Raw genomic sequence first — 13042 nt, 5'->3', positions numbered from 1 at the left:
GACCCCTGGCGGTGAGGAGGAATAGCGCTTAGGGGGCGTGGTCGCTGAAGGCGTCAGTCAATGCTGCTCTTTGATTGGATGGTTTAACAGAACTGTTCACGTCTGACATTTACGAAGCAAAACACGGTAGTACGAAAGGAAATATTGTAAACATTAGCACGATTAGTATGCTATATTAACGATATGGGCTTAAATTAACCCGCCACGTGTGAGAGATACTAGTAACAGTATAGTTACTAGTAACAACAAGGATTTACCTGAATTCTTTAAGCATTCTGGGAAGATTGGAAACTATCCGAGTTAAGCTAAAATTAATCTCAAACCAGCCTACTTCTTAGCCACTGACATGGCGAGTAAACTCGTCTCGAAGCTGCTTTGTCCTCCAGCGTTTACAGTGCTTGTAAGTTGTCGAAAACGTTCTACAGTATGGTTTTTGTCAGGTTTACCGATGGTTCATGGTCTACTGTCCTCCGCGCAGACGACACTCTGTCCCCGGTCAGGCTACTTGTTTCAGGGGAGGGCGGCGGCGGCGGCGGTAATGGCAGGAGCCAGACATTCCTCCAGTGACAGCGACCCTCCTCCTGAGAAAATCAGCCGCTATCCAGTTCCATACAGGAAAGACTTACCATATGATATAGTGGAGCTTATGGAGGAAGTGGAGTCAAAGGTTAAAAGAATTGTGTTTTGGGCCATTCAGCCCTGCGGTGCAGTGACGTTGTCATGATAATCTGAAATTTTCTTTACAGGGAGGCTTTCTGCCAAATGTCTTTAAAGTTCTGTCTCATAGACCAGCAGAGTTCAGAGCCTTCTTTGCATACTACAATGAACTCATGAACAAAGAAACAGGTGAGTGGATTTCTCTGTTGTGTTATGTTCTGTGAGTCTTGTAGAATTTATTACTTGTTGTCTTCCAGGCAAATTAACCAAGGCAGATCGTGAGCTGATTGTAGTCGCTACCAGTATCCACAACAAGTGTCTTTACTGTGTGGTGTCCCACAGTGCACTGCACCGCATCTACTCAAAGAAACCCACTCTTTCTGATCAGGTATAGTTTTTAATAGACGCTCACTACTTGGCTCTGCTTTACTTGTTTCCTTGACATATTTACCCTGTGCCCGCCTATGCAGGTAATTGTTAACTATAAAAACGCAGAGCTGCCCCCTCGGGAGCACGCCATGCTGGACTTTGCGATGGCAGTGTGTCGCTGCGACACCATCACAGAGCAGCACTTCGAGGCTTTGGAGGAGGTTGGCTTTGATCGTGAGGATGCCTGGGACATTGCTGCCATTGCTGCCTTCTTCGCCATGTCCAATCGACTCGCCCACCTCACTGACATGAGGCCTAACTTGGAATTTTTTAATATGGGGCGTATGCCACGGGACAAGAGCAAGGACAAGGCGGGACATGGAAAGTGAAAATGAAGTTGTGTGAAAATGAAGTTGTGTCTTGGGTCAAAGGTCACATCTGATGCTGACATGTATGTTCACCTTGCAGCAAAAAATGCCTCCCTTTTTCATGTGAATATTTAGATGTTATCTGTGATTAAAGTTACTTTATTTTGAATGTTAGTTCAGTATGTTGAGCTAAAATTTTTGAATTTACACTAAATTACAAGCTTTCATAAACAGGATTAGGATTACATTGCAGCCTTTTAAGTCAAGCCTTTTCGCTAACTCTATCCTTTAAGAACTGTTAGATTTTTAATAATCATAAAAGAGACAATCTGGGTTTGTGAGATGTGTACCTACACATGTGTATGTGTGATGATTGGGGGAATGTCAGATTTGTTGGTGGCTTAATTTAAATCATTTGTGATTAAAAGTCATTGTTATGTTTGTTTACCTTGATATTTTGAACTCCAGGTTGATCTTTTGACTCTGCTCAGTACAGTTAGGTTGAATTAGTTTTTACACAGAGCTTGCATCAAAAACTATTGAACCTTAAACTAAGAAAGCATTTCACTTCATTTAGTTACTAGTTAGAAAGTGGCCATACATTATTCACATCATGTAATATTTAACACTTGACATAAAACTGGTAAAAATATATTTTTAATAAATCCATCCATCAATTGTAGAATTTACATCATAATGAAATACCATGTATAATCACCAGATGGCACCACAATCATGTACAGATTACACTTGAAACCATCTGGTCTTTGGGACAGGGAAAGTGAAAACTTGCAGTGTCTGTCATTCGGACAGTGATTGGCTGTTTGAAAAAGAATAACTTAAAAGTTGTAGAAGCATTGGGGTTATAGTTTCTTATTTATGTAGTGGGTGTGACCACCAGACTAACTAACAATGAGTGTGTAACAAAAACAGGTTTCAGTGATCATGAACTCTGTAAAGTTCTACACAAAAGAGAGCAACATAACCACACAGAGAAAAATTAGGGTCACACGTCATGATTTCTAAAGCTTTAACTTTATACAGTTGGTTGTACTAGTAATGTGATACACCACTGCCTCTCCACGTTTACTTTCTTACTGGAATCTGAAGTCAAACATGTCTCCAGGCATCACCGGAAGATTTGCTTTGGTGTTCCTGTGTGACTGATGAACAGCTTCTTAAAACCGCTGTAAACTCACATGAACTTTCAGGAGACGTCCTAACAGAGCTGCAGCGACTAGCTGATACTGTATCCCTGTAGAGAATCACAAATGTGGTCCTGTTATTATAACAATCTGAAAGTCATTCAGAGTCTGAAAGTCATTAAAATTAAGTACCTGCTGCCGTGTACTGGGACTCATCAGATGAATTCAGTTCCTCTCACGGAGCATGAGACACTTTGTTAAACTGTGTGAAAGAATCCATTGATGTGAGTGAAGGTCATAGGCGCTGCTCTCCCTGTGCCTGTCCTGTTCTTGTTGCCTTAATAAAGGGTCATATGTCCGTGAAACTGCTCATGTACTATCACAGGTCCTCATTAAGCAGCAACCCTCATGACCCCCATGCCTCCTATCAATATTAAAAAGAGACAACAGGCTCCAGACAAGACTAAGTTATGGCCCTGCAGCTGCTGTGCATCGCTCATGTTGAATAGATTGGGATGAATAAAATGCACATCTGAAACCTTGTGTTGGAGATTTATGACATAAAGAAGATAAAAAAAACTTTTAGTTGGAGACATTAACTTCTATTCTTACAGTCTTTTCATCAAGGGAAAAATCAATACATTTTTATATTCACTTGCAAACTGTAACTGTCCTTATTCTCTGAATGGAGATGATACACACTCAGAACAGAGAGCAGAGAAATGGAGTAGAGGTTTAATTTGCACATTTAATCTTTCTAAGCACAAACTCCAGAGCTTTCACCATTGCAGTCTACACACTTAAATTTAAGGAGAAAAAGAAGGGTAGTTAGGGGAAAAAAACTTAAATATAGTCAGACAACACTTTCACAGCAGAGAAAGAGAAGAAGGAGGCTCAAAATCTAAAGTAGGACAAATTAGTTGAGATAAATATTTTAACAGGTTTTTTTTGCCCCAAATGTATGTTCAGTTCTTCCTTCTTTTTCTTGTTCTATGCACTTTGGTTGAAGCCTTAAACACCAAACTAGTATGAAACTGTGTCACATCTAAGGACATAAGGGCAGAAGACAAGGACTGCTGAAGCTGTGAATGTGGAGAGGAGGAATCAGATGAGATGATGAGAAGAATCCCAGTCATAATTTCACCTGCAGTGACAGCCAGCAATAATTTGACCAGTGGATGTTGTGTTTTTAATGCAAAAAGCTAACAATATGCTAGCACAATCTTTATTCATTCATTCTCCAAACAGCAGAAGTCACCAGGCCTGATCTTTTATACCAGCTGCTTGTTGAGGATCCTTAGCTGTGGGATCTGAGGCAACTTCATCAGGTACCACAACTACTTCAGCTGATGCCACTCCTTGATGGAAATGCCACAGGTTTACTTTGAGTCTCTCTTGGATTTCAGGAGAGGCTCCCTCACTATCAAAGTATAAGCATGGCTGCTTCATGTGTTATTATTTCAGTCGTTACGCAGGTAAGAGTCAGAGGTGAGGGTAGGGAGAGCTTTGCTTTATGGCTCAGCACAAAGGACACAACTGCTTCCAACTAATTTCACGGTTCATTTTATCCATTAGACTTGATTCTAAAAAACAGAAAATTCTGTAACTCTTACAAACGGATTATATCAGATTGAGTGTTTTCAGAGGGGGCTTTTCCTTTGACTCGGATGTTCTATTTCCACACAGAGAATGCACTCACACTGTGTGACTCATTGAAGAGAATGCAGGCGGGCAAGCAAGCACATATGGGACATTGGCAAATGGAAAGACAGAAGGACGGGACTATTATCGTGCTTGTTAAGAATGTGTCAGTTGCTATTAAGAATATGTGTGAGCACGTATGTGTGCAAGTCTCCATATGCACTGTGTGTGTATCCGCATCGAATGAAGCTGCTCTGTGAGCTTTGCAGCTGGGGTCATTTTTTAAAATCTTTTTTTTTTTTAAATGGAATTTCACGTGTAACAGCAACTTGTCTAATCCCTGCAGGCGCATGCATCCCCATTACACAGCTGCTAAACAGAAAGAGGGCAAGTTAAAACCAAAACAAAACCAAACCAAACAAAAACACACATCTTTAAAAATAGTGCACCAGCTTATGGTGAAACTACATGTGGCATGGCAAAGATGTATTTAAACATTATAAATATTCTGTACAGGCAAATAAAAGCCTATATACACCAGGCTTGGGTCTGTGCCACCAAGGACTGATGACAATTTAAATATTGACAAGGTCGCAGTTGAAAAAAAGTTAGGCACAGAAAAGTCAGGTTTCACATCTAGACGCTGGTAGACCTGTCACAGCTGCACAGAATACATCATAATGATAAAAGTCACTGACTCACGGATGAAAATATGGCAGCATTTAAAGGGAACTCTAAATAGCAGCCAACAGAGAACAGGAACAGGTGAAAAAATACGAGTGGAGGTTATAAGACCTAAAAAGTGACACCTGTGGTGATCAAGTGCAGTCAGCAACCTGTCTCTTGACTCGGCTTGCTCTCCATTTCTGCTCAGCATAAGCACACTGGGGATCTATTCAATCAATTGATTCACACATGACCGTTCTGCTGCTCACTCCACAAACATGATTGAGAAGTTTGCAGATGATGCCACCGTAGTGGGTCTCAGATCGGACAATGATGAGACCCACTACAGAGAGGAGATCCAGGATGGTGTTCAGACAACAACCTTGTCCTGAACACCAGCATGACCAGGGAGGTCATTGTGGACTTCAGGAGATCCAGGAGGATGGACCCCTCTCCTCATTCATGGTGAGGAAGTGGAGCATCAAGTTCCTGGGCATCTACATTACATCTGACCTGTCTTGGTCCCTGCACACGTCCAACCTGGTGAAGAAGGTTTAACAAAAGCTCTTCTCCCTCAGGAAGCTCAAAAGGACTGGACTGTCCCCTCAGCTTCTGACAAACATCTACAGAGCCACAACAGAGAGCATCAGTACAGGAGCTGCACTGCACAGGACAGGAAGGACTTTTAACCCGGGTAGTGAAAACAGTACAGGGGATTGCAGGGAGTCCTCTCCCACACTTGAACTCTATAGCGTATAACTGCAGACACCACCCACCCAGGGGCACAAACTGTTTGTGCCTCTTCTCTCTGGAAAGAGGTGCAGGAACGTCAGAACCCACACCAACAGACTCAGACACAGCTTCTTCCCCAGAGCTGTGAAGTCCATTACCCCATCTCCTCACACACCCCACACCCCTGCTAACCCTAAACCCCTGCTGACAGACACTCCCACTGCGCTTCACGTTAGGACATTAATACCCTGCATTTTGTACAATTTACTCAGATGTATTTTAAGTGTGCCCTTTTCATTCCATGTGTCTGCTGAACAAAACATTCATTGTGCCTTACATAATGACAATAAAGATTCTTGATTTTTTTTGGTGATTTTTTTGGTGATTATCAACCATCACATTGCAAGGCTGTACGATATGCATGGTTAAAATTTCTGGTCAGAAATGGTGTTTTTAGCGAACTGTGATACATTGCAGCTGCTCATGTCTGAAGCTCTTTCATGATCACTCAGTCAAACAGCAAACCGTTTCAGATTAGATCGTTCCAGACTGATAATCCAAATGCACATTCACTCAGATTACTTAGTGCTTGCGGATTATCACCTCATGTTTACTGATGAAAAAGACAGATTCCTGTTCATGTCGGTGTAACCTTGCCTGTTTTCTAGTTGGTATTTGTGCAGCATCATGAATGTTTGCTTTCTATTTGCTCACTTGTCAGTTAGAGGAGTGCAACCATCAAAAGTGTGACCTGCAGCCTGTCCTCTGAGCTCCTAAGCACACTGGAACTAATGGCTTCAATATTAGATGGAAGATTGTTTAATCACTGTGATGTGTTTTGGCATCCTTCCCAGCTTAAAGATCAAAGGCTTCAGTCTGCTTTGTCTTCTGTCTGTTTTCACTTCAGATTACGGTTGGATCTAGTTTGTAATACTTTGAATAAACTGTTGCAGAGGTCTGCTTCCTCTCTGTGTGTGTCCTTACAACTCGCCAACACCCTTACTTGGCATACTCTGTATTTACAAGCACTGTGTTGATTTGTACTTGAGTGACATGAATGCTTAATTGCCATAAACCTCATGTTTTGGTATTTAAGTGCAGACAGCGCTGTGTTTTCCAGACTTCTGCTCTGTCAGGGAAACCCAAAGGAAAGTGAGAGGAGACTGATGAATAACAGGAATCCCTGCCCAGCCAATGCCAGTCCTGCTCTCTCAATTTGGCAACGTAACACATTAGCATTCAGGCTGTCCCTTTTTTTCCACCCACTAAAATGAATCACAGCTTATTATAGTAATGAAAGTGTCATGACAGAATAAATTAAATTATGCCTTAATGAATGTAAACAAATAGCACATCAAAGTCACAGAAAAAAAGAAAGAAAACAGTGCAGGGATACATTTAAATACATTTAAAAAAGGATAAAATATGAGACACAAGAACAGACACCATCCCTCCATCTTCTATTAACCCACTTTGTCCTGCACTGCAGGGTCACGGGGGGCTGGAGCCTATCCCAGCTAGCTTTGGGTGAGAGGCAGGGTACACCCTGGACAGGTCACCAGTCCATCGCAGGGCAACACACATACAGACAACCATTCACACTCACATCAACGGGCAATTTAGGGTCACCAATTAACCTAGCACGTCTTTAGAATGTGGGAAGAAGCCAGAGTACCCGGAAAAAACCCTTGCAAACTCCACACAGAAAGGCCCCAGTCAGAATCGAACCGGGAACCCTCTTGCTGTGAGACGACAATGCCCAAGAACAGACACAGAAACATTAAAACAGCAGGCTACAGAACAAACACTCTGAGGCTGTATCAGGTGACAGGGGCACATCCTTTAAAAGCGAGCAAGAAGCAGCAAGTATGGTGACAGGAGCTCAATCATCCAGGAGAGCCAGCTGGGGTGGGTCGGGCATCTGTTTAGGATGCCACACGGGCTTCTCACCTGGTGAAGTCTTCCAGGCATGTCCAATTGATGGGATTAATAAAGTTAATCTTTATCGAGGAAGGAGGCCTTGAGGCAGACCCGGGACACACTGGAGGGTTTTTAACGTTTGTCTGATCTGGAAACACCTCTGTATCACCCCCCAGAGGAGCTGGAGGAGGTGACCAGGGAGAGGGAGGCCTGTTCTTCCTTAGGCTGCTGACCCTGTGGCCTGACTCTGAATCAGGAAGAGAACAATGGATGGAAGGATATGTTAAATAAATATTAAGCATATCAAAGCAGACCTACAGCTGTAGCTCTATATCACACATTTGTACAGAGATGCATTACACACACGGTATGTCACAAATGAAATGAATTATGCTAAGTTTATCTTAAGTTTAATTTCATTTTCAAATCTGGGGTGTCCATAGCATGAAATGTGGTCCCGATGTTCCAGAGTTTCAGTGTCAGAGATAATTATCCCTTTTAATGTAGCTAACACAAGCTTGTGGTAGAACTTGGAGCAGAATAATAACCACAGCCTGTGGTTCCCAAATATTTTTGGCTCTTTCTTTGTAAATATTTCTGAATTCATGTCCATTTCTCCTGAGAACAAGAGACTGTACACAAAATTATTGTAATGTTTTTAATGTTTATAAGCGATGTTAATTTTTTCAATCTGTTTGACAGCTTTCTTATATTTCATCACATGAATTTTCCATTGATACCGGTAGTTTAACTGAAGTGCATCACATACCTAAAACTGTGATGATGAGGACAACTGTCACATTGCAATTCATCCATAAATGTTTGCAGAAATTGTCATTGATTTCCTTTAATGTTTTAGTGTTTTAGTCCCATCCCAGTTATTCAAAAAGTGAACCGAAGTGAGCTAACTCATCCAACCAATGTTCCATCTGGACTGAAAATACTTGGACTTCCGGCCCTGACAGGTGGCCTGGCAACACACAGAGCAAGGAAAGACAATCATCTGGTGTGGCAGCAGTATCCAGCAGGGTTGTGTCTTGCCTCCACCCCCAAGGGGGGATTGTGGGAGTGGTGGATTGATTGGGGCTGGAATGAGGAAACGTGAGGAGAGAGCAAGAGAGAGGCGGTAATGGCCTCTGGTCATGTCCAGTATCACTGCTTAGAAGCTTGATGTGTGTTGAGGAAGCAATAACATTTGGCTGCCAAATCCTACCCAACAACTGTAAGCACGCACAATCCTAACCCGGCTGCCACACACAGAAACACACAGCGAGAGCTTCATTTTTCTTTTAAATAATAATGCTGGGCCAGCAAGTTGGCAGGCAGAGGTCGTGGCCATATTGGATGGTAATAAGGTTGAGCTTCATCCCTATAACTTTTTTATGGATTTCATTACTTTTCCTCACTTTTCCCCTCCACCTTCCTCAACTTGTTTATGGTTTGGGTGTCAAAATAATTTACCTACAGTTTTTCAGCTACTGTAGTTGCATTATTAACTCATCACAGCTTAGATTTTAATCTGTGCTCCCAGAAAAAAAAGGAAAATGTTTTGCTTCATAACTTTTTGATTCCCTATGAAGTATACATCAGTTGCATGCTGAGCTCAGCAGTCTGACACTCTGTGAACATGCAATCTGGCCTCACTCAAGCCCCCGCAGTGCACAGTGTGTGTGTGAATGTGTATAAGTTAATAGTGCACAAGCATGGTTTATGTGTGAGTCCCGTAGTTGTGGCCAGAAGTCCTGTGTCTTTAACATATTCACATCCACACATGCTACTAAAAAACAACAACAATGACAGGCGCTTGTTTACATGTTGTCATCTCAGAAGCTTCTAGATTGTGTAGGTCTGGCTGAGTCTTTCACGATTAGCAGCAGCTCAGCTGTTCTTTCTCACGAGGGGGGGTTGCTGTGTTTACCAGGTGGTGTTGATGAGATCGGGGTACACACATCTGTTCTAATGGATTGCTTCACCAAGATCCATTTTTATAATGTATTGTCTAATATGATGATGTAATATGATGATAAAAAGTGACATGACAAATGACATGAATCCCGTGCTCCTGCTTCCTCACCTGTGTTTAGAGGAATGCTGTTTTTTTCTAAATAAAATGTGGTGAGTGACGGACAAAATATTCTCACCAAAATTCAGCTTAGAACATATGAAATGCCTCCAGTCTATTAGATGCTGTATACTTTGTCACTGCTGACAGGCGGACTACATCACTCATCTGGTTAAATTGTGGATTATCTTTTTTTCTGTCATCTGTGTAATCTATGATGCGGTAATCACCCACTGTGAAGCAGAAGCATGATGTGTTCAGGCCGTTCATCCTTTTGAATTCTGTGATGGAGTTTCTTCAGATTCAGTATAAACAGACTTTGTGATTAGTTTGTTGGCCAGAGGTCAAAGGTCACTGCTGACCATGCTTGTGAAAACAATCAATACCTCAGGAAGGCCTTGAGGGACTTTCTCCAAATTTGGCACAAATGTTCATTTTGACTCAAGGATGAAGTGATTAGAATTAGAAAAGGTCAAAGGTCACTACGGTCGTATCACAACATGTCAAAAACATGATTCTACACAAATGTCTTATAGGACAAAATGTTGACATATCCAGAAGGTCAAAGGTCAGCTTCGGCGTGAAGCTATCAAGGATGTACCCTGCCTCAGTGGGTTAAGAAAATGGATGGATGGATGATTGACTGGTTCATTTGTGTTTGTGGTTCTGCCATTGCCTCTGCCCTTTCACTTTGTTTTGATGAGGAATAAAATCATGAAACTGATAATATGGCCTATTGACTCATTTAATATAGTCAGTTTTTGATTGAATTCCAGTTTGAGACAGTATTATCATCCAGAAATCAAGTGCTGATTTATGTTAATTTGAAAATCTTACACTGCTCATCTGAATGAATGTAAAGGAGTTTAAAACGTTATGTATGAGTTTGATTTGTTTATATACCCACAGTGTGCATAGTTCATACAAACAGCCCCTGTAGGTCATGTAAATCACAGAAGAGTTAACAGAAGTGACAGATGGTTCTACCTCTGTATTCAAAGTGGCATCACAGTTTAATGGTGTAATTGTATTAGGACACAGCTTTATAACTCTTGCAGCTGCTCATAGATATTTAAAAAATAATGGGTTCAAACCTTAACCATAATAACTATTGACCAATGTCTAAACACATATGTATGGCCAGAGTCAGAATTTTATACAGAAACTCGTTCAATGTGCTGCTCTGAGCAGCAGCACTTTCATCTCATCCATGTCATGGACTGTTTCACTCATTTCTATTCCCACGCACCTTTAATAAATGATTAGGATACGACACAGTGCAGGAGGCATAACTCGGTACTTTAGAGTCCCTATGCACACACATGCAATACAGTGTATGCACAATGAAATACTTCTAATTTATGAGTATGAGATCACTTCCATCCATCATCTGAACCCATAGATAGCTTTCACAGCTATCTATGGATAAGGGGCAGGGTACACCCTGGACAGGTCACCAAATCTGAGAGAACTTCTCCAAAGCAAATACTTCATTATTTCTTAGCTAATTTTAGGGTGAATTGTACCTTTAAATTTGTGTTTTTTTTTCACAAATGGACACCCTAATTATTTGGTGTGGTGGGTGTATATCTGTTTCACTTTCACTTCTATTCAAATCTATTCTGAGAAATAGTGGGACACATGATAGATGGTTTAAAATAATAAGACTTCAAATGTGACACCTGGCTTTGGTTAAAGGTTGATGCTATTTGAAAAGATTCCTGTCTCCATTAAGTCACAGGGTTCTTTATACTTACTGAAAAAAATGAGCTCCTTTGATAAATAAAAAAAAAATGCAACACACATTCTGGCAGAAATTTGGGCCCAGTATTGACTGGAGCTCATCCACAAAACATCAAACAATCGGCTGAAAGTTGTTAAAAAGTCTTTGTTGGCCAAACAAAAAAGAAATCAGAGCATGGTTCCTAAATCACAGAAGGAAAAACATGCCCCACATTCACTCAGATTTTTTACTCCCATTCAATTTTTTATTCTCTTTCTTTATCTGAGACCAAAGACAAGATTCTAACACCAAGAAAAACTGCTATTTACTCACAATGAAGGATACACACAAATTTTTAATCATTCATTCTGTTCTCCATGTCCTAGAAAGACCCTGGTGAGTTAAGGACTTTTCAATTTATTGTCTTGTTGTTTGTGTTTTTGTTGCCTTGTAAACTCACCCTAGACTATTACAGTTGTGGCATAGTAAATGTATCAAGGTGATTAAAGCTGCTGACAAAAAACTAAAGGCTAATGATGTGAGTGAGGATACTGATGATGACACTGTTTATTAAATATGCCAGTGTTTTGATATTAACACTCAGTCATTTAAGATTCTAATCCCAATTTCCTCTTCTATTATCCTTGTTAACAATGGCTATACATTTTGCACAGAAGACATTTGGCTGTTGTCTTCGAATCCTTGTATCCTTGTAAAGCACCACCCACTCCGAATGAACTTTTAACTTGTAGATTGACTTTAATACACTTGGCGCAAAAGTCTGTGAACCGAAGATAATCTATGACAACACGCTAATTTCAGATTATTTACCACAGGGGTTTGTGTGGTGGTTTGAACTGGACTAAAACAAGAATTCCTCTATGCCAAACATCTAATACAGAGAATAAATAGTATTTTATTAACACAGAGAGTCAAAAACTCACACTTAGAATGACAGAGATAAAGAGACCAACGGCTAGAACTACAACAAAAAAAGATGGCTACGAGGTAAAAACATTTGCAACTTTCTGTCTTTCAGTTACTCGGCTCCTTTGACAAAACATAAACAAATCTTTCTGACGGGCCTTTTACAGATCTATGCTGTACTTTTAAGCAATATGGAGGCAAAACTTGATGTCATTGTCTGTCACTTCACTCTCAGCTCCAAAGATCAAATTCCTGCTCATCTTTCATAGCTGTGTGAACGCTGGCATTTTTACAGCAGTTAATTAAAAAAAAAAACTGGTGCAACTACTTCACCTGTTTCTAACATTTACATTAAGACCTTGTACATGTAGTGTCAGACCACTTGGTTAAAAGATGTATCGTACAGTTCACCAAACTCTATTCCACTCCATGGTGCGTTTTGATACAATAAACTGGATACTTCATTATTATTATTGTTACACACTGTACCAAACTGTCTTTGCTACATTAAAGATATCTCAAAATCAACAGGTAAGACAACATGAGAAGTGACTCGACTAGAAAACTGAGGGTTAGAGAACATATGCTACACTTGTGTCAGAGCAATAAAGTTGTATCCAATGTTCTGTTCATTGAAAACAAAAACAGAAAAATTCACAGTGAAACATCTCATTTTAGTAGCTATCCTATTGGCATCACAACGATGGTATGTCATGTGACTTTATTAGTCACAGGTCAAAAGGCAAATCCTACACAGAGGTGCTGCTTGTACAGACACATGGATTTGTACAAACAGGACAACAGCAGTTGAGAAGTAAAGTAGAGCGTGTCA

At 40.7% G+C, this 13042-nt stretch overlaps 1 protein-coding gene across 1 annotated transcript; it reads left to right on the top strand.

The window, feature by feature from the left end:
* The first annotated feature begins 78 nt into the window (after positions 1 to 78).
* On the top strand, positions 79 to 1849 carry LOC114442463 (uncharacterized). Its single transcript, XM_028416031.1, has 5 exons — positions 79 to 400; positions 479 to 667; positions 747 to 846; positions 915 to 1045; positions 1128 to 1849. Exons 1-5 carry the CDS (start codon positions 347 to 349, stop codon positions 1413 to 1415), a joined length of 762 nt encoding a protein of 253 aa, XP_028271832.1. The 5' UTR covers positions 79 to 346; the 3' UTR covers positions 1416 to 1849.
* The last annotated feature ends 11193 nt before the right edge of the window (positions 1850 to 13042 follow it).

Source organism: Parambassis ranga, chromosome 10, assembly GCF_900634625.1.
Source record: "Parambassis ranga chromosome 10, fParRan2.1, whole genome shotgun sequence".
NCBI lineage: Eukaryota > Metazoa > Chordata > Actinopteri > Ambassidae > Parambassis > Parambassis ranga.
The sequence above is the reverse complement of the archived record's forward strand: the minus strand, read 5'-3'. Positions and strand labels throughout refer to the sequence as shown.

Bases quoted from the DNA above. Each gene is read 5' to 3' on its own strand.
- LOC114442463 (XM_028416031.1), top strand. From the start codon at position 347: ATGGCGAGTAAACTCGTCTCGAAGCTGCTTTGTCCTCCAGCGTTTACA. The intron at 401-478 runs GTAAGTTGTCGA...TCCTCCGCGCAG, and splicing joins CTCCAGCGTTTACAGTGCTT to ACGACACTCTGTCCCCGGTC. The intron at 668-746 runs GTTAAAAGAATT...TTTTCTTTACAG, and splicing joins TGGAGGAAGTGGAGTCAAAG to GGAGGCTTTCTGCCAAATGT.